Source organism: Alligator mississippiensis, chromosome 9 (genome assembly GCF_030867095.1).
Source record: "Alligator mississippiensis isolate rAllMis1 chromosome 9, rAllMis1, whole genome shotgun sequence".
Taxonomy (NCBI): Eukaryota; Metazoa; Chordata; order Crocodylia; family Alligatoridae; genus Alligator; species Alligator mississippiensis.
The window spans coordinates 67,917,393-67,938,834 of NC_081832.1; the positions used below are offsets into that span (position 1 = coordinate 67,917,393).

Here is a 21,442-nt window from a genome sequence, read left to right on the forward strand (position 1 = left end):
ACAGCTCATGCCTCAGTCAGCTGGGGTTGTATCCCTCTGCACTTTTAAATAGCCTTTAGCTGTCTCTTGGTAGAGGCTGAAGAGAGTTATTATATTAAAAAAGAAAAAATACTCACCAGTATAACTTGGTAAAGCTCTCTGACATCCTCGAATGAGATTCATCCTTCTTTTACATGTTTATTAAACATTGTCTCCTATGCTGCAGCACGCTGCAGTGTACTTTGCCCACGTTAAGCCTTTATCGGCACCACCACACAACAGACCTGGCCTGCCAGTAGTGGGTTAGTGATGTTATGACATCTAAAAAGGGCACTTGTTACTCTACCAGGATAGGTTGTAGTTCTTTTTCATGCAAGCTGGGAATGGTTCCTGTTATAAGATTAAAAAGTGGGTGGGGGAGGAAGAGTTGTTACTAAGAGTAAGGGAGAGCAGCTCTGAAGTTGTTGCTAGAAGTGAACTCAAACCAAAAGCCCAGAGATGAGCACACCAACCTCTCTGGGAGACTTGTTTTGGTTTGAATGTGAAGCATTGCAGAGAAATCCAAGAATATTTTGGCTCGGAAGCAAAGCAGCATCTTGCACAGCTAACCAGGCCAAGCAAGCAGGTTGTAGCACCTGGACTGTACTCTTACCCTAGATACTCCCACTTGCTTTGAAATGCACATTGCCTGTACAGGTCCTTATAGGATCATGTCCAGCTTCCTTGTAGGTGAATTGGGGAAGGAGAGAAACTGCTCAAGCTCTCCTTGCTTGTATGCTTATATTGAATCTGACTTTGTGCTAATTTGACATTGGAGGTTGGAGCTTGTTGTGTGTCCATTTTAAAAATACTGTTTGCTGTGGCGAGGCTGGCACGGGCAGATGACTTTGCAGTATTTTGAGATGAAGTCTTTCACTGACCAGATTCCTGAGATGGTGTAACTCGTTAGTCCTGTCTATTTTTATTTCCCTCTGAAGACTCCACTCATGAGAGGGCTGGAAGCAATCTGCGATATTTTGAGAAGTTGCTGGAGAAGGAAAGAATGGCGACGTTATTGAACGAGACGTCCACTAGGACAGAACCGGTGATGCAAGGAGGGGTCTATGAGAGGCCTCCTGACTACCTGCCTGAGCGTGATATCTATGAAGGTCTGTGCAGAGGTGAAGGAGTGAAAATGGTAAGAGAAGCATAAAGTACCAACAGTGATAACCAGCTTGCATTGTTCTTCCCAAAACTTGCATTGCACTACAGACTTCCAAGTACTAAGGCCTTTCTATAGCTTATGGCAAGTGATCTAGTTCATATTTCATAGATTCATAGATTCATAGATGTTAGGGTCGGAAGGGACCTCAATAGATCATCAAGTCCGACCCCCTGCATAAGCAGGAAAGAGTGCTGGGTCTAGATGACCCCAGCTAGATACTCGTCTAACCTCCTCTTGAAGACCCCCAGGGTAGGGGAGAGCACCACCTCCCTTGGGAGCCCGTTCCAGACCTTGGCCACTCGAACTGTGAAGAAGTTCTTCCTAATGTCCAATCTAAATCTGCTCTCTGCTAGCTTGTGGCCATTGTTTCTTGTGACCCCTGGGGGCGCCTTGGTGAATAAATCCTCACCAATTCCCTTCTGTGCCCCTGTGATGAACTTATAGGCAGCCACAAGGTCGCCTCTCAACCTTCTCTTGCGGAGGCTGAAAAGGTCCAGTTTCTCTAGTCTCTCTTCGTAGGGCTTGGTCTGCAGGCCCTTGACCATACGAGTTGCCCTTCTCTGGACCCTCTCCAGGTTATCCGCATCCTTCTTGAAGTGTGGTGCCCAGAATTGCACGCAGTACTCCAACTGCGGTCTGACCAACGCCCTATAGAGGGGAAGTATCACCTCCCTGGACCTATTCGTCATGCATCTGCTGATGCACGATAAAGTGCCATTGGCTTTTCTGATGGCTTCGTCACACTGCCGACTCATGTTCATCTTGGAGTCCACTAGGACTCCAAGATCCCTTTCCACCTCTGTGCCACCCAGCAGGTCATTTCCTAGGCTGTAGGTGTGCTGGACATTTTTCCTCCCTAGGTGCAGCACTTTGCATTTCTCCTTGTTGAACTGCATCCTGTTGTTTTCTGCCCACTTGTCCAACCTGTCCAGGTCTGCCTGCAGCTGTTCCCTGCCTTCCGGCGTGTCCACTTCTCCCCATAGCTTTGTGTCATCTGCAAACTTGGACAGAGTACATTTCACTCCCACGTCCAAGTCGCTGATGAAGACATTAAAGAGTATCGGTCCAAGGACCGAACCCTGCGGAACCCCACTGCCCACACCCTTCCAGGTCGAGACCGACCCATCTACCACGACTCTTTGGGTGCGACCCTCTAGCCAATTCGCCACCCACCGGACTGTGCAGTCATCCAAGTCACAGCCTCTTAATTTGTTCACCAGTATGGGGTGGGATACCGTATCGAAGGCCTTCCTGAAGTCCAAGTATATGACATCCACCCCTCCTCCTGTGTCCAGGCGTTTCGTAACCTGGTCATAGAAGGAGACTAGGTTGGTCAGGCACGATCTGCCCGCCACAAACCCATGCTGGTTTCCCCTCAGCATAATTTGTCCTGCCGGGCTCTCACAAATGTGAGCCTTGATAATTTTTTCAAATACTTTACCAAGGATGGAGGTGAGACTGACCGGCCTATAGTTGCCCGGGTCCTCCTTCCTCCCCTTTTTGAAAATGGGGACCACGTTAGCCCTTTTCCAGTCCTCCGGGACTTGGCCCGTGCGCCACGAGCATTCGAATATTCCCGCCAGTGGCTCTGCAATGATGTCGGCCAGTGCCTTCAGCACCCTCGGATGGAGCCCATCCGGGCCTGCCGACTTAAAGGCATCCAGTTCTTCCAAGTGACTCTGCACCACCTCAGGATCTACGAATGGAAGTCTGGCGCCTTGCTGCTGCCTCTCTACAACCCCAGTGAGAGACTTGTCGTGCCCCTCGCTTAGGAACACCGAGGCAAAGAACTCGTTGAGGAGTTCAGCCTTGTCCCCCCTATCTGTCACCAATTGCTTCTGCCCATTTAGCAGGGGTCCTATTCCTCCCTGGGCCTTCCTTTTACTCCCAATATATCTAAAAAACAATTTCTTGTTGTCCTTTACTTGGGTTGCCATCCTCAGCTCCATGGTAGCTTTGGCCTGCCTAACTGCCTCCCTACAAGCACGAGCAGAGGAGGTATATTCATCTTTAGTGATCTCACCCTGTTTCCACTAAGCCTGAAAGCCTGTAGCATTCTTGGGAGTGGGGAGGGAGAGAAGAAAGGAAGAGTAGGTGAGTTCAGTCCAGCCCATCAGTTACAGTGGTATTTAATGATTTGATATCATCCCTTGAATTCTGCTCTTGGGTTTCCATCAGAGTTACTACAATGTGATAATTTGCCAAAGATCAGCGGGTATGGTATAGTAGCAGACTCCATTCACTTTCTAGTTGCTCCATTTCAAGTTGGCTGCTGGGTAAATGCAAACCATTACTCAAATACTGTTTATAAAAAGGAATAATCTGCAGAGAATCTTTTTTTTCCCTCATCTTAGTCCAGGAAGCTTACTATTCTTTGCCAGTAGGTGGTGAAAAGAACATAGTTTTTACTGCTTTGGAGAGCTATATATATACCTATAGGAAGTGTGGTTGGTAGCTGCTTGTCCCCCAGCAGGTAGCAGCAGACTTTCCTAACTGTACTGAACTTCTGTACGAGTACTCTGCATTGCTGAGAGGGATTGGGTTCTTCCCCTTGTGGGGTCAGTTAGTTATTGCTCTTGGAAGCTGCCTGCAGTGGAACTTGTGACTGTTTTTAGGTTGTGCTATCTGAACAGCTAAGTAGGAAAGTTTCTTTCTGATGCTGCTCTCAAAGGATGGTGAAAACAGTTGTCCAGCCAGTTATACTGAGCATGCATGGTAGCAAAGCCCTCTAACAGCCTTTTCCTGTTTTGAACTTTGTCCCTGCAGGGCATCTTAATCATTGTTCAAGGATGGGGAGAGAGCATGATTTTTAATAACTGTTTCAACTATGGTTCTAAATCCCAGAGTAATTGCAGCCTTTTCGTCCTCTGGACTTTAGAGATTTTTTTTTCCCTCCCCTAGCAACCCAGCTGCAATATCTTGCATGCAAGACAGCTGCCTACTTTGTCATTTGGTCTCCATAATACATTACAGATTATGATTAAACACTCTCACAGAATAAAGTTCCACAACACTTACTCAAGGGCGCACAGGAGGAAGGGCTGCTCTCAGATGTTTGCAGAGACATAGTCCAGTTTTTACCTGGTTAAATTCACTATGTCCGCTAGACTGGACATCCAGTTTTCCAGTATCTCCTTTAGCCTGGCATAAAGCAAACTGTTTTCATAACTTTAAACATTTTTAAAGGAATAAATAAGTACTTGAACAAACTAATGTAAGTGTGTGTTGTCTGGGGATTTTATGGATCAGACACCTCGGAGGCAGAAGAGGCTGTTCTGCAGGTACCACGACGGAAACAGGAATCCCCATCTGCTAATAGCTCCCTTCAAGGAAGAAGATGAGTGGGACAGCCCTCACATAGTTCGATACTATGATGTCATGTCAGATGAAGAAATAGAGAAAATCAAAGAACTGGCTAAACCAAGGGTAAGCGTTCCTCGTCTTGTGCTTCATCTCACCAGTGGCTGCTAGTTCCATGCCATAGCTCTAGCAGGGAAGGTGGGGTAAGTGGGTATTAAATATGGGACACTGAGCTAATATTGTGTGAAGTTTTAAGGTGAATCTTGCTTAAGTGCCTCGTGGGCTGTCTGCTTGGCATGAAGCAATGCCATGTGCAGCTGTGCAAGGTAGCCATGTATGTGCTGGACCCTGGATCAGAAGGAATACAGCCACATTTTAAGGTGATCTCCATCTAAGTTTACTTGGCTCTTTTAGGGATTGGGCATAATTAGATGGAGTGCAGTGTTGCCTGAATAGCTATGCTGGTACTGAATCGGGAGTTAACATGCACAGAGCTACCTCTAGATGTTAGGATCCCAAGGCCCAGGCTTTTAAAGGCATTGCAGTGTTGAACAAAGCAAAACCCAAATCCCAGTAAATATCAGTGCATTTAGAAGATTAAATCCCATTGATTTCAATTGAAGTGAGTTTTATGTGGGTTTTTCAGAGCCTGAAAATGCTGCTCGAGTTAGGCTATGGTTGAGCTTGTTGTGGACAAACCTCAATAATACACTGCAGTTCAGGGAAGTAGGGCATGACATGGAGTATAATGAATACAGCACGCTTTGTGCGCTCCTCCACAGTAGCTCACAGCCTTTGATTATTAGAACTGGTTTCTTTGCAACAGGAAATACTGGTCAGTGTAAAAGCATCACATGCTCTTTTTCTAAAGGTGTTTTGAGATACTGGAAGTATCTCTATCCTCCACCTTGAGAGCTGCCAGCAGGGCAGAAAAGGGCTTGGTTTGGCAGCTCCCTTCCTTCCCATCCGAAGCACGTCAAACAGTCCCCAAATTGATTTTTATGAGCCTAAGTTTTGGTGTGTTAATCAGATTTGAAATTGTAGTGACGGCATAACCAATAAACAATGATATTCTGCGCTGTACCATGAGCCTAACATTTCTTGTACATTTGTCTGATTTTTAAGGACTGAAATTACCTCCTTTTACTTGCTAAATTCCGATAAGGAAAACAAATGCTACTGAAGGTGACATGCATTGTGCTCTGCCAAGTTTGACAAGAAGTTAAAACTCACTTCAGTTATGGTGGGGTCATGAATTATTCATGTTAACCTTTTTTTTTAGCCATTGCTGTAAACTGTAAATCCTGTCGGGATAATCATTGTGCTTATATCATTTTTAATAGAACATGCAAGTATAATTGGATCAGAGTGAGAAATTGATACCGTCAGGAACATGAATTATATTTAGGAAGTTCATGAAGCTCAGACTTCTATGCCTACCAGCCAGCTGCCTTGGCAGCAGACTTTTTATGTGTGTTCTGAAGCCTTGCTCCTCTGGGAACGGAGGTTATTTACCACAGTTCCATCATGCTTTAAAGCACTTCTTGAAACTTTTTAAAAGTTACTCAAATTCAAACCAATCCATATTACTGATTTTTTTTTTTTTTTTTTTTTTTTTCTCTTTCTAATCAAAGCAAATTAGTTTCAAGTAAGACAGTCATTAACAGCTCATTTAACCTAGCCCGCTCTTGCTGCTCAGGAATATATCCTATATATGAAAACCCAGGGGCCTTGCTCTCACTGCTTTCATATTGCTATACCACCATTGATTTAAATGGAATTCCATTTGATCCAGCCCCCTGTGTGTGAAATCAGGGTGAGGCCCAATGAAAGTGGGTAAATTATATAATTTTAGGTGTGTGTGTGTGTGTGTGTGTGTGTGTGTATGTATGTATATATGTATATATATATATATTCTGGTGCAGTTTGCAAAATTTTAATTTTTCAATCTCTATGATCTAATTGCAGAGTTGCTTTGAAACTGGTGTTATGGCTAAAAAAGTGGAAACTAGAATGCTGTGATGGGATAATTCCTTCATAAAAAAAAAAATAAATTTTGAGCCAGGAAACTTTAGTCAGGATTCATGAGAGCTTTGCAGAGAACTTGGATGTAGGGTACAGTATTAGTCTCCTGGACCTTGGGACCGCCTGTGTTTTAGTTGAGAAGACCTCCTTGAACTCTCCCCTCTCTGTTCCAAGCAATTGTGAAATTGCTTCATGTTAAAGTGCCGAAGCTTCATTTTGAAGTTAAGCAAGCTGTGGGCAAGCTGTGGAGCCAAGTGAAGATGGCTATGCAAATATTGGGTTTTTCATGTTTCACTTACAAAACACAGTTGGTTTTTGTTCTGATTACAAGGCAATTTTAACTTTTAAACAGGAAATCATTTACTTTCTAAGTAAGTGTCTCCCGTGAACCTAGAGAAAGTTCAGTAAAACTCTAGATTTTACTGGTGTGGAACAGTTCTAGCAGGTTAACATAGGACGAATCTAAATTTCAGTATTGGACTTATTTGTAATCCTGATGTTTCTGCTTAGACAAAGGTGTAGCAGAGAGTATTTATGGAGCGTTGCTGGATTCGGACAGATAATGCTGTTGGTCGTCTTGGTTTGCAGGGAGAGCTGTACTCTGAAAGTCTTGAAGCAGCAGCTGGGGGGATGGTCTAAACTGGATCCAAAACTCTATTTAAAGAGATGAACTGGTAAAGGAAGGTTAGATGTAATTCTCTGAGTAGAGCAAGTGTTTCATACCGGTTCTTTACATGCTACAAAATACCTGTTACCCAGACTGTTCTCTCTGCCATTGGAAGAGCTTGGCTTAAAAAAAGCTTAAAGAGCTTGGGTCTTGGCTTTAAAGATCTTGGCTTAAAGAAAAGATCTGCAGTACTTTTTGCCTTCTGCCAGCCGTTATCTGTTGTGACTAGGTCCATCATAAACTGAAAATAGTACGTGAAAGAGTCTGTTTCACAGTAAAATGAGCCATTTGGTCACCAAACAAGAAATGACATAGGTTAATGATGTAGCCAGGCATATTTTATCTTCTCTTCATTCAGGTCAACTCGTGGCTACAGAAAGAAGCCATATGGTGAGCTTCAAAATGGAGACATAATGAAGAGTTTGGAAAGCTAAATTATATCACTGAAAAGCAATGCCTTATTATACAAATAATGAACAACGTTCAGCCAGCTTGACTTTCCTGCTGTGATTTATGGAGCAGAGATCTGGAATAAAATACCAAATGAGTCAGAATCATGGGAATAGTAACGCCAAGAAAACTAATGAGCAGATTATAAGGCAAACCAGAGCGGGACATATTTAGGGGAATATGAAGGAAAATCTGAGCAGGCAGTGGGAAAAGATAAAACAAAAGGGACGAGAAATGAGGGAGAATCTGTAATTAAATGGGATGGAAGTGGTGGGGGAGATGGACTGAAAATGTTTCACTACCTACAGAACATACTTGCAGCGTAGACTCACTTGATTCAGTGGAGTAGAAATTCTGGCTTTAATTTATTTTTGGTTCAGTGTTTAAATCCCAAGTGACCCAGCTGGTTTCGGTGGAATTGCTCTGGTTTTAGAGAGGTGTCACAATCCTGCCAAGTTGCAAAAAGGCTTTACATCGTTCATCTTCAGGGCATATAACTAACCTCACAGCATCCTTCTGGGGCAAGGCTGTGCCATGCATTTTACAGATGGAGGAACTGGACATGTAATTTAGTATCTTTGTTAGACTATGCACCTACTTCCATGAGCTCTTGCTGGCTACCTGGGCTGATTTTTGTCTGTTTTTCACCTTAAAAATACTGGATGGAATTGTTCTGATGCAGGGGCGCTCAACCTCCAGCCCGCAAGCCAAATGCAGCCTGCAGGACTTGGGCATCCGGCCCATGGGCTCCCCATGAGTTGGAAATTTGGCAATGGAGTCGGATCAGGGCTGGGCCATGCCATGCATTGTGGGACTGGATTGGGTTGGGCCAAGCACCTCTCCACCACGCAGTTGGATCAGATTTAGGTCATTCCCCTCCCCTTGCATGCCAGGAACAGGGCCAAGCCAGGCCATGCTATTCCCCAACATGCTGGGATCGGGGCGTTGTCCCTCTGGCCTGCTGGACAAAAAGTTTGGAGACTGTTATTCTAATGCACCCACTCATCTTTCTTGCATTCAGCCAGCCTGTTCCAGAGGTCCAGCTGTTCTTGTCTTATTAAAGGGGGGGAAAGCTGCTTGAGTTCCTTAATTTTCTGCTGCTCCTTCTTGCTGATATTGACTCAGGCTGTGCTAAAGGCTGTCTTCCACACCTGAGCAGCAAGCAACATTGACTACCAGTGTCAGGAGATGCTATGGATTATGTTGCCCAGCCTTGTGGGCCAGATGAGTGGTGCAGGACTGGTCTATGGACCGGGTATGGCTCCATGGACCTCCTCCAGCTCGCCATGCCACACTTGCTACATGCGCACATCTGCAGCATGCCTCTGCTTTCCCCTCCTTCCCCCAGCTGGTCCGTGACCTGTGCTGCACACTCCATGGCCCATGCTGCACATGGTGCCTATGCTGCTGGTCCAGGACTGTGTGGTGTGCATCCTAGACTGGCCAAGGGGGGTCGAGGGGTGCTGCATGTAGCACAGATCTTGAAGTCTATATATAGACCCAGGCCCTGCATGCAGGAATAGTCTAGTCCACGCTGCTTAGGTCGGCTTGGACCCATGGGCACCACCAGGATGGGTGACAGGGCTCTGGGGTGGATGTGGTCCATGGGCTGTATCTTTGATGCCCAGTGTAGCCCCTTAATTAGCCAAGGATCAATGCCTATGCCATCTGTGCTTCTCCATGGACTGCTGTAGTGTGAAATCAGAATTGGCTCTAGTCTGGAGCTCTGAATTTTACCCAGAAGTATATCTAAACCAATACTTTTGAGTCTGAAAAATGAAAGTGATGCATGTGGTAGAGTACTGATAGTGTGTGTGTGTGTGTGTGTGTGTGTGTGTGTGTGTGTGTGTGTGGTCATTATGCAACATGATAATGACTCTTTACCACTGCCCTTCCCTCCTTTGCAATCTCTTTTAATGCAGTTGGCACGGGCTACAGTGCGTGACCCCAAAACAGGTGTCCTAACAGTGGCCAGCTACAGGGTGTCTAAAAGGTAAGGTTACTTGTCAGAGTGCTTGCTTTCTTGTCTTCACAGTCTACTCCACCTGAACTCAGTGCTGCAGCTGTCACTACTAGTCCACATGCTCTTACCATTCTCCCCTGATCTGCGTGCTTTTACTGACCGGATGTCACACGAGTGTTAACAAATCTGAGTGTTAACAATTTTAGTCATATTCGCTACAATTTTTAATTTCTGACTGCTCCTTACACGAAGAACAAACCTTTTTACAGGTTTTTAATACGCCCTCTTTTTTTATTCTTGATTCTGGAAATGGAATATTTGCACATTCTTCTTTCTCCAGGGTTTAGAGATTTGATATAGATTAACTTCTGTTTATAGCATCTGTACCTTGAGTATCTTCTAAGATATTTTTACTTCAACCCTTATGTTAATGTGCAATTTAAAGCAGCATAATAGAAGTTATTTTAATGAGGGTTTTTTTTTTTTTGTGAATCTCTGTCCAACATACTAATATAGGTTAGCATAACTGTATTCATCCTTTTGCCTTTTGGTAGTCAAATTACTTATTACCAAATAACTGATATGTGGTAATGGTTATAGTATTACATAGGAATCTTACAGTATGCTGTGACAGTTTGGAAGAAGAAAACTTCTTTAACAAATAATTCTTGCAGGGCCAGGATGAGGGCTACCTAGTGTATTTCTGTTTAAGATTAATCAGCTTTTATCTCTTGCGTCTCCTTTGCCATATTCCTACAAAGTACTTGGTCTTTCTGGAGGGGTAATGAGCACTTTTTCTTTTGCTAAACTAGTGGTGACTGCTTGCCCAGCAAGTCCATCTGAGTTCAAAGTTAAGAAGGATGGACTGCAAACTTGCAGTAGGCTGGTGGTATTTCAAGAGGAGAACTCTGCTGGCTTTGCTGGGCATTAAGTGGGGCATATGGGGCCCTTACACACACGTGGGGAGCCTGCTCTGACGCACACCAGAGCAGACTCGATTAATTGAGTGTACTGGAGCACATAAATTGATGCGCTCTGGCAGCGTTGCGCATCACATGTATATCAGTGGTGCAGGGCACCTCCACACTGAGAAAGTGATGGTAGTGTGCTGTGAACTAAAATACGTTCTGTGCGTTTTAGTTCAAAGTGCACCCTTGCCATTTTCTCAGCATGGAGGTGTGCTACATTGCTGATACACGTGAACACTTTTAATTAGTGCAGTTCACTAATTAAAAGTGCCCAGCGCCACATCAGGAGCACATGTAAAAATGCCCATGAAGCCCAGCTCTTCCTTGGGTGCATCCATCTATGTGAAGATGCTCTTTTTCAAGAGAGGGAGGCTTTTCTACCAACCCCAGAAGTACCATGACTGGATTTCATGGTGTCTGAAAGCCTGGGTGCCAGTGTCAGCTGCTGCAGTGTCAGCTGCTGTTGTACTGGCACAATCTTGCCTGTCTTGTCCATTTCTAATCCAGATTGCAGTCTCTTTTGTCCTCTGTGCCAGTGTGGCATATTCCTCCCTCCCCAGACAAAACCAAATCAATCAACACCATTAACCTGCTATAGCCGTGCAAGTCACTGTTCAGAATGGTGGTGACTTCTGGGTTAGAAGTGAGGCATGTAAGATGTTGCTGGTTTCCCCATGACTAACTCCACACTTGGCCGTGTGTTTATCTGAGTGCACTGTCTCGGAGGTCTTAAAATGACTGTGCACCTAAAGTTCCACTTTGCTCAGGGTGTTTTTTTTCCTCCTCCCCCAAGATAACATAGAAAGGAATGTCATTGCTACTGGTACCGTTAAGCCACAAGCTGGCGTTGGTGTAACTTTCCAGAAGCTACAGCTGCTGTTTTCTTCCCAGTTTTTATTTCATCACCCCCTTAAACCAAGCTTCAGTGTCCTTCAAAAACTACTTCATTTGCATTCTTTTTGAGACCCCAGTTATTGTGCAGCCCCCTTTGCAATCTGCAGATACCTGCCAATGAGGCCTAAGTTATCTCAAGTTGGATGTGAAACAGAAAACATGAGAGTCCTAGCTTGAACATGTGGCAATATCTGCATCGAAGACTAACTGAAAGCTTTTTTTGCCTTCTCCTTCATAAAAGGAACCACTACCTCTTGCTGCTGCTCCTTCCTCCCCGTCAGTAACAGTGGTACTATATGTGCACTAAAACTAAAGATCTTCCCACCTATTTCTGCTGTCTGTTAGATGAAACTGGAAACTTTTGCAGGTCAGAAAGTTTGTTAAAAACCAGCAAAGTGTCTGGGATAGACTTGGTGTACCAGACAGCAAATGGATAGTTTTTGACTCTTTGCATTTCAGTGTGATTTAGATTTTCTTTCTTTTAGTGTTCTTTTTTTCTTCCCTTCCTCCCCCACCTCCATAGCTCGTGGTTGGAGGAGTATGATGATCCCATCGTTGCTAAAGTGAATCACCGAATGCAGCATATCACAGGGCTGACAGTGAAAACAGCTGAACTATTGCAGGTTTGTATCACCATTTCCACGAACGACTCGTGCCCCCGGCGGCTGGGGGGGCAGGAGCCAGGCGGCAGGAGCCCGGCAGTAATGAGCAGGTAGCTCCTGCGGACGCTGCTGACGCTGTCAGTGGTGGGGGGCAAGTGCTGACCAAGGGTCGGCGACCACCCACAGACACCACCAGCAGCGTCTGCGGTGTCCAGCAGGGATTGTGGACCACCCGCAGGCGGTGCCAGTGACAAGATGACAAGCAGTGACTGCCTGCAGGTAGGGGGTGCACTGCCCTTGACGCCTTTTTGTAGGGGGTGCACTGCCATGCTCAGGGGGTGCACGTGCACCTGTGTAAACCCCCTACGCGTCTCCCCTGACCACTTCTTTCCAGGGTCAACATCCAGGTGTATCCACCTTCCACACCAATCGGAGAATCTAGTTTTGGCCTCAGACGCGGACACAGCTATGACAGTATTCCATGCCTCTTAGCCATGGAAACCCTAAATGCAGCAGAACTGGATGGTCCCATGGGAAGGGAGGACCAGAAGCTAATGCAGGCACTTACCCAGTCTTTGCTGCCAAACAGCGCAATGGGGCAGTGTGTTCTCCATGCTTATGGTGTTCACAGAAGTGGGGAATATGGCTATGAAGTAGGACAAGAGGGCAGAGGATTTGCTGTCCTGGGGACCTACCAGCTGGAGGAAGGACTAGACCCTGGGCAGGGAAGGATGTTTTCTTTTTCTTACCTTACATGTGTGTAAATGCATCAAAATAAATAAATTACCGGCTCCATTTCACATATGGCCTTGGTTGTCTTTTCCTTAATTAAGCAGAACAAATGTTTTCCTTGCAATCAAATCTGTAATCGGATGTGCATTTTCCCTTACCCCTTAGGTTGCTAATTACGGTTTGGGAGGACAGTACGAACCACACTTTGACTTCTCAAGGGTAAGAGCACAATTTCAAATGTATTGTGCACATCATAAGCCTGTGCTTTGATAGAGCAGTGCGTTGTCAATGTGGGGAAGTGGAATTTCAGTAGGAGCGTAGAGCCTGTGTGGCAGTTGCTGACCCTCTGCTGTGTCACCATTGCTGGCGGTGTGCAGCAGGCACAAGAATACTTTGGAACCAGGAATCCCATAGCACACTTTCAGGTGGGATTCTTTCGTGTCCATTTGATTTAAACCAAAGCTTCTGTCATTAAGAGAAGGCTATATCCCAGTTCATATGCCGTTCCTGCATGGATTTCTGCACCCCCATAGTATTCCATTGGTTCCCTGAGCATGTGGGTTTACATTAGTAGGGATGGGGGAAGTAGGAGTAGCTTTGAAACAAATGCTGAGTGCTAGGACAGTTCAGGTCCTCAGCAAACTTTTGCTGTCGTAGTTCTGACTTGCCAGCAGCCCTCCCCTGTTAACTTGGGGATTACAGAGCTTCTTGATATAAGTCAGCACAGCTAATTCTCTTCAGAACGGCTGAGTTAAAGCGGATGAGCCATCAAGTTGGCCAGTGTGATCTTTATTTTTGGATTAGTTGGCTAGGGCGGAGCTGCACTTGGACTTTAGCTGATAATCGTTGCCACAGTTAAGACAAGGCGGTGCTTGGATTCGTGATGGGTTTGAATTGGTCCTCCAGGCTCTGTATGCATTGCAGATTTCAGAAGAAAAAGTTGAAGAAACTTGCAGTTTCTCAAACCTGTCCCACAGCTGTTGGCTTGGTCAGAGCACTCTGTACAAAGCATGTAACCAAATGTTGTGGTTGATTTTGTTTTTGTTTTTTAAAAAAACAAGCAAACAAAAAAACCCCTCACTTAAAGAATATTTCTTACTTCAAAAATTAAATAGGTCATGCAAAACTTTTAGATGCGTCTTAAGAAACTCAAATTCTAAAATCTGCATGTGGCCCGACCTTGGCAGAAGTGCTTCAGGCCTGTGGAGTTCCAAGTTTTAAGCGCTGTCTTGTGAATTTCTGGCTTTAATTTGCATACACATGTTTTAGAATTGCAGTGCCTTGTATTACCCCTTTCAGAGGCCATGTTTGCTCTTGGATACAAAACGATCTTTGAACTATTTCATGTTTTTAGATTTTTTTTTTTAACCTTGATTTGTTCCATTCCCTGATTCATCTTCGTGATGACTTCCTTCTTTGTTCCTTGGTAGCAGTGCATCTTAACATCTCCTGGCTGAAACAATGTATTGCTTGGCAGTGGGAATCATCTGTCGCTTTTATCTGTGGGGATAGGGATGGAGAGATTTAGGGGATGATCAGGTATTTTCTCTATTTCTAATATGGGTCCAGTGTGTGGTCTTTAACAAATAAGGCCCCAAGGCATTTCCTGAGAATCAGTGACAGATTGGATTATTGTCCTGACTTGAGGCCAGTCAGTCAGTGACCTAAGCTGGGGTCATTATTACTATTACAGCACTTCACAGCTAGCCCCAAATGCATTTCCTTCCCTGCAGCAAAATGTTTTGGGTCTTTATTTTCCTATACTGGAGCAGTTCATTTGACCTGTGCTGTTGCTTCCATACAAGGCATTTCAGAAGCTAGGTTCTTATCTATAAACCTGTTGAAATCAGTGTACACTTAATGGTCAGTACAATGGTCAGCCACACTGAAGACTTCAGAGATGTGCTCATGTTGAGGTGCATATCTTTTTTGTGTGCATGTGCACATGCTTTGGGACAAGGTGCTCTAAAACTGCCATTAGCGCTATTCTGCTGCCTGAAGAAGGTCATTAGCATTGAGTTGGTGTTGCTTTCCCTTTATAACACCTCAGCATGCAAGGTGCAAGCATTTCCAAACTTGGTTTGGCTGCAAGGTATCTAGTGGCTTTATCTGCTGTCCATATGCAGTGCCCAGCTCCTGGACTGGGGGCCTAAAGCTCTTTCTGCAGACCAGTATGTAACGTTAGCAGGAGCCTGTTTGGAACTTGGGTTAAAGTTGTTATCTATTACAGCGACCCTTTGACAACACACTCAAAACGGAAGGAAATAGGCTAGCGACGTTTCTTAACTATGTAAGTACCTCTGTGTCCTTGTCTGTGAGCTTGAAGTTTGCAGTTCATTCTCATTTAATTTTATAGAAAGATGAGCCTGATGCTTTCAAGCGTTTAGGGACTGGAAATCGCGTGGCCACTTTTTTAAACTATGTAAGTATGACAATCCCCTATCCATTGAGTGAGGCTTTCAGTTGCATTTCATTTACAATTAACCCATTGCACGAGCTGTAGAGACTCGCTAAAAGCTACAGCATCTTAAGTTGGGGGGGTGTTCCTTGTTCTCACAGCATCAGTTGCTATGCGGTTTCCTTCACCCCAATATAGAAAACCTAATTTGCGTGGGGACCAAATGTTCTCTTTGTTACACTAGTGCAAATTCAATGCAAAATCTTTTTAAAAAATTGATTTTGAAACTGCGGGCTTGGAGGGCTTCAGATACAGTATTCCACTCAGCACTAAATGTTTAGTCAAAGGGTCTCTTATTTTTCTTCAGCCAGGATCTGATGGCACATGATGTTGTGGGTCCCTTGACAGCCTCTTTATTTTAATTGCCCGCTAAAAGCTGGTGTACTGTAGAGTAGATTATTGCCTTCACAAGAAACAGCGTAACAGAACTGCTAGCTTTATTGAGAAACTGGCAAATAGAGGAGTACTGAAAATGGTAGCATAGTGCATGGTCAGCATGCAGCCAAAAAACCATATACGTTGGAGGTATATGCATATTCCCCAGTGAATACAGGAGGTCTGCAAGCTGGTTCAAGACGGTATATGGGCCTGTTTGTTTTGATGGCGATTTTTTAATTCTGACAAATAGCCTGTAGTTTACCTGGCAACTGTGAAGTGAAGATGGGTTAATTTGATCTTTAGTCCAATGCAAAGAGTGACGGAAGCATCCTGGGAGGTTTTTCAAATTTTCAGTTGAGGCTGATCAGTTCCTTCTGAATTGCAAAGAAATCTACCCTTCTTGTATTGCCGTGTTTAACATATTACAAGGTGTCCCAAGTTGCTGACTATAAAAGAGTGGTTTGTTGCTGTAACATAGGTTTTTTTTTTTTTAACTTGCAGAGCTGTATGCACCATGCTTTGTAAATGAAGAGAACTGAGCAATGGCCTGGTAGACCCAATGGCAGCCTGTGCCCTTTTATTGTTGGTACCAATAGTACATCAAATGTTAATAAGTTTTTAGTTTTCTGCTCACAACCAAACGTCAGCAGGGGGAAAAGGTGAAGATTGTCGGCACTTGCCCAGAAATGGAATGGGCAGTTTTGCTGCTACAGGCAGCATTGAACCTACTACCAGACTTCTCCCGTTACAGCCTGAATCCCAATCCTTTGAAATCCATGGAAGTCTTTTTTGACTTCAGTGGCCTTCAGATCAGGCCCATAAAATGTAGCCCTCTAATGGGAGTTGGTTCAAAATAGATCAGATAAAAATGCATTCCAGTGCAGAGGGTCAAAGCAGGAACAAGCACACTTGAGATCATCCTTATTAGCTGTAGCATTTATTTTTTAATTTGAAAAGTTTAATTGGTGCACAGACCTCTCTGCTCTGGGGGTGAATGACATCCATAGCCTATATGTAGGGATCTCCGTAAATCACACTGAAAGTACACCCCCCCCCCCCCCAAGCTGCATCTCCTTTAATATTTTCATTTTGCTGCTTACCACCACCCATCCCTCCCCTGATTGGTTGAGGGGCTTCACCGGCTGGGCTGTTTGCCACTGATTTGCCAGGGAAGTGAAAACCATGGCATATTTAAAATCTCTGCTAACTGGGGGGGGGCAGCAAAATGAAAAACAAAGGACCCACTGCAAGTGGCATTTCTTGTACTATTTATGGACATCCCGACCTGTACGTACAGAAAGCAGAGTGTGCAGTTTCCTTGTGGTACATTGCATCTCTGTCAACTGCTTAGGAGTCCTTACAAGTAGATGGTGTAAACCAGTTCAAAGGATGTGGTTCCAATTCGCAAATGAAATGTGTGGTGAAACAGGAACTTGTTATTTATCCTTTTGTTATTTGGATTATAAAAAGTTGCAGAGAATTTTTTCAAACCAACTTATACTATCAATTTATTTACAATGGGTTGATTCATAATGGCAAAGTACAGAACTCATACAGTTCTCATACAGGAAAAGTTATTTGTATAGCAAATTCATGAGTAACATGAAGTGAACAAAAATATCAAGGTGCTATGTACCTGAAGAGATGCTCATTCTCAGAATTCAGCATCCTTTTCTGGCTAGTACCTATTTATAGAGCATGTGAATTATAGCTTTCTGTTCTTGCAGGTGCTGTGGGTATGTCTGTAACTATTCAGTGATCGTGATACCATCATAACATGTATGCACTGTGGTTACTTATTTTCTCAGATGAGCGATGTAGAAGCTGGAGGTGCCACAGTTTTCCCAGATTTTGGGGCTGCAATTTGGCCCAAAAAGGTAAACCTGGCTTATCTTTGTTTCTCTCCCTCTTGTCTGTTAACCTGAACGTTGTTTATTTCATACATTTAGGAAGCCAGCTAGCATGGATATAACAGTGGACTTATGGACTGTCCTAGACTCGAGACCAGAGGGCGGCAAAATACGGCCTGCGGGCTGCATCCAGCCCACTGAGGGACTCTTTTAAACCCATGGCAGGTCCCTCAGTCCCACCTGGCCCAGGCGCTGTCTGGCCCACGGTGCATATGGGCCCCCCGGGGATGTAGTGGGGCTGGGGCAACTTTGCAGCTGGACTGCATTTTCAGGTAGTCCAGGTGGCAACAGTCCTTCCAGCTGCCACCGCCGCTGGCCCCAGCTCCATGGTACTGGTGGGAGCTGTGCGCGCAACCCTGACCCCAACCCAGCCCATGCCTGCTACGGACCAGCCAGGACCTATGCGAATAGCCCCGGCCGTGGCCTGCCCACAGTGAGTGGCAGCCAGGCAAAAGCTGTTGCTGGGCATGAGGGGGAAAAACAGCCACCTCCCCCTTGCTGCTGCCAGGCTCTTCTGGCTGCAGCTGCCTGAAGCCTGCACCTGGGCTGCCCTGCAGCTCCTCTCTGCTGCTGTCACCACCACCTCTGGGCCATTCAGCAGGGCAGCGGTTGCATTGGAGAGGAGCTACAAGACAGCCCGGGCAGGGGCTCTGGGTGGCTGCAGCAAGAATGGCCCAGCAGCAGTGAGGGCGAGGTGGCCACTTCCCTTGTGCCCAGCTGCTGTTATTGCCACCGCTGCTCAGCACGGGCAGGCAGGTTTGGAGCAGGTGTGGGGTGGGCCGGGGTCAAGGTTGTGCATATGGGTCTCAACTGGTCCAGAGCTTAGTCCAGTGTGGCTGGAGCAGGTGCAGGGTGGGCTGGGGCTGTGTACTCAGATGCTGCTGGGCACTGGTGGCCTTGGCAGGGAGGAGCTGCAGTACACGTGGGCTCCAGGCTGTTATGAGGAGGGGAGGGTAGTGACCAGTCCGTGACAGTTCCCTAGAACTGCCTATGTGGCCTGCGGGCCCAAATACTTGCCTGTCCCTGCTGCAGACTTATGTGATGCTGTATAGAGACAATGAACCCTAATTCTGAGTAACTAGTCTTGTGCTGTACACAGTCCAAACACTGCATAGAGCCGCTCCTTTAACAAAAAGGGAATTGCGTGCAGGTCAGCTTACTCTGTGCTCAAAACGCAGAAAATGCTCATCTCCTCTTTCCTGGGGGCTGCCTTTCATATAAATCCAAACAAATATATACTTCAGCGTGAGCTACTTTAGCAAGGCACTCACTACTTCAGATTTCTCTATTCTAGGACCCCTTGTTACCTGTTCTTAGTTCTTGCTGATTTAAAGATTCCCAACTCATTGATGCTCTTGAGTTTATAATTCCTGAGTTCTCATATCAGTCAGTAAAATGGCTCTTTATGCTGGGTCATAGCACAATTGTAGGAATAAACCAGAAAAAATTTAGATGAGCAGAGGGAGGTGAAACACCCTTAATTTGGGATTAAAATTAGTTTGTATCCCTGCCAGCAGTGAACTTTTAAGTAACTAAGTGCGGGGTACACTTGCATATGTATACATCTGCAAGCCTTTACAAGCATTCTGAAATCCTACAGTGCATTTCATTTAATACAAGCTTGCTTTCACTTTTCAGGGTACAGCAGTGTTCTGGTATAATCTTTTCAGAAGTGGCGAAGGTGATTATAGAACAAGGCATGCAGCTTGTCCAGTACTAGTTGGGTGTAAATGGGGTAAGTAATTGTTCTCTAGTTGACTTCAGTAGTTTAAAAAAATGAGATTTTTATGAAGATATATTTAAAAAAAATAGTATGTTACGAATGTCTTGTCTTGTACATTCCTACGAATGTCTTGTACAGCAGTTCTGTAATGCAGGTCTTGCCAAATACCAGTGACCATCAGTGTGGCATAACATTTCAGATGCAATATTGCCCTTGGTCTCAATTATTGCATTTACTACTCGGTGTCCTTCAAGTCACTTTAGTCATATTGACAACCTAAAGGAAAGGAAATTCTGCAATTTCAGGGTGGTATATCTCCTTCAGGTGCCAACAACTTGAAAATCCAGGCTGGTTAGAGATCAGGGTCCTGTTCCTACAAAACGGTGTTCATGGACTTCATCTTGAATAGAATAGTTTACCTGAAGTCAAGATGAGTGCTCCTAAAATTGGAGGCAAATTCTTTTTTTAAACAAATACTTTCTTGGTTGCTGCCTCAGGAAATATGCTTAATTTATTGACCCGATGTTCTGGAAAGTGACACTGTGGTTGGTAGAGTAGTATCTGATCTACTTTTGCTGTGCTGGCTCCTTCAGAACTTTCAGGTGTAATAAAGAAAGTAAATGAAGATGAAACAATGTCGAAAGAGGAGCATTTTCTGCAGTGCAGTTAGGATTGCTGTAGTCTGTTCAAATTGCCCTACATAAAGCGGTTAGAAGTCTCCCTGTACCCCGGCATGGTTAACTTCATCCTTGCCCTGGAATATTTTTTCCACCCTCTGATTGGAATAGATGGTATTTATGCTATGTTGTAGAAGCAAATAGATTCAGATGCTGTTAGACAAACCAAGTTAAATTCTACAGTTATGCCTTAGATGGTCATGTTTGTGGCCTTGGAAACAATGGCCATATATCTTTTTGGGAAGAAAGATCTGTCTTAGCTATATGGAAATAGCTAGTTGCTGCACACCATTTGTTCTCCCATTTTAGCACAGAGGCATTTCAGGGTGTGGCAGGGACCTTGCCGGAGCAGACTGCACTGGAGAGTGCTCCTACGCTTGGGGGAGTGTTACTTGTGCTGCTCCAAGTTGTTCGGATTTGGAGAAGTACCTTCCTCCTTGCTCCCTGAGTCATCCCATCTCTTGTGAGGAAGGGAAAGAGAAGGAGGAGCATAGATAGCATCCAACTCGCCCCCCTTGCTTTGTTAATCCAGACACGGGTTTTTACTTCCTTGTTTTACAGTTTCAAACAAATGGTTCCATGAAAGAGGGAATGAATTCTTAAGACCTTGTGGCAGAACAGAAGTCGACTGAAATCCACCTGGCTATGCATTTTTCTGTTTGTCTGTCTTCTCTTCTCTCGTTCGTTCTTCCAGTTCATTTCTAAGAAATGATCCATCTTCTATTATCAACGAACCCTGGCACTTTTTAAAAAAGAAAAATGTCTAACATCTGTAAGTGAAAGAAGCAACAGGCCATGTCTACTTGCAGAGTTTGCCGACTGGTATTCTCCCCCATCCCTGGCTTCCCTTCCATTCCCATCCTGACCTTTTTACCCCATGCTCCCAATTTCTTTCCTCTGTAACAGCAGTGCAAACAATGCTCTTTGGTGACTGAACGCATTTGAACGCCTGGTCTTGTGCCTTTCTTATCTCAGATGATTTGGATGTTAAATATTTCATTAAACCAAAGTTTTTAAAGTTTTTTTTTGTGTACATGTTGATTTTATTGTATTTCTATGGATTACAAGTTTTACCACAAAAATAAATGGCCTTTCAAAAGACGTGGTCCTTTTACTGTCTGTGTGACTTTAATGGCTGTATCAATGCTTATCTCTTTGGCTGCCTGGAGATATGGGCATGGGTTGTTAACTTTGTTTAGAGATGTTGATTTTCAGATTTGGGCTAGAGCCCCAGCTGGAGCTCTTTCAGCAGGGTGCACTGACCCTGCATCTTTTGGGGGGAGAAGTTGAGGGTACTCAGTGCCAGATCAAAAGAACATCTAATGCATACCCTGAAAAGTAAGCTGCTAGGCCAAGGGAGAAAATAGCTTGCAGCAGCTGGAAATCCCAAAATGTGTAGTGCTTCCCTAATGTCATTCTTGATCTATGTTGGCACCCCACCTAGAAGCCCTGCTTGTGGAGTAGGAGTTAATGGTCAAAGAATTTGCTGTATTGTAAATTGGCTGGAGCGTT

At 44.7% G+C, this 21,442-nt stretch overlaps 1 protein-coding gene across 4 annotated transcripts in view; it reads left to right on the forward strand.

Annotated features, from left to right (window-relative positions):
• Positions 1-21,031, forward strand: part of P4HA2 (prolyl 4-hydroxylase subunit alpha 2) — a 47,102-nt gene extending 26,071 nt beyond the window's left edge. For 3 of the 4 annotated variants that reach the window (XM_014597660.3, XM_019478550.2, XM_019478547.1), the window contains 9 exons: positions 957-1,156; positions 4,433-4,609; positions 9,548-9,618; positions 11,974-12,073; positions 12,950-13,003; positions 15,141-15,206; positions 17,429-17,497; positions 19,169-19,265; positions 20,492-21,031. In XM_014597660.3, coding sequence (XP_014453146.1) covers positions 957-1,156; positions 4,433-4,609; positions 9,548-9,618; positions 11,974-12,073; positions 12,950-13,003; positions 15,141-15,206; positions 17,429-17,497; positions 19,169-19,265; positions 20,492-20,562 — 905 coding nt within the window. In that variant the 3' untranslated portion in view covers positions 20,563-21,031. Of the gene's footprint in view, positions 1-956; positions 1,157-4,432; positions 4,610-9,547; positions 9,619-11,973; positions 12,074-12,949; positions 13,004-15,014; positions 15,075-15,140; positions 15,207-17,428; positions 17,498-19,168; positions 19,266-20,491 lie in introns of all 4 variants that reach the window. The other variant, XM_019478548.1, reaches the window with a different exon arrangement.
• The last annotated feature ends 411 nt before the right edge of the window (positions 21,032-21,442 follow it).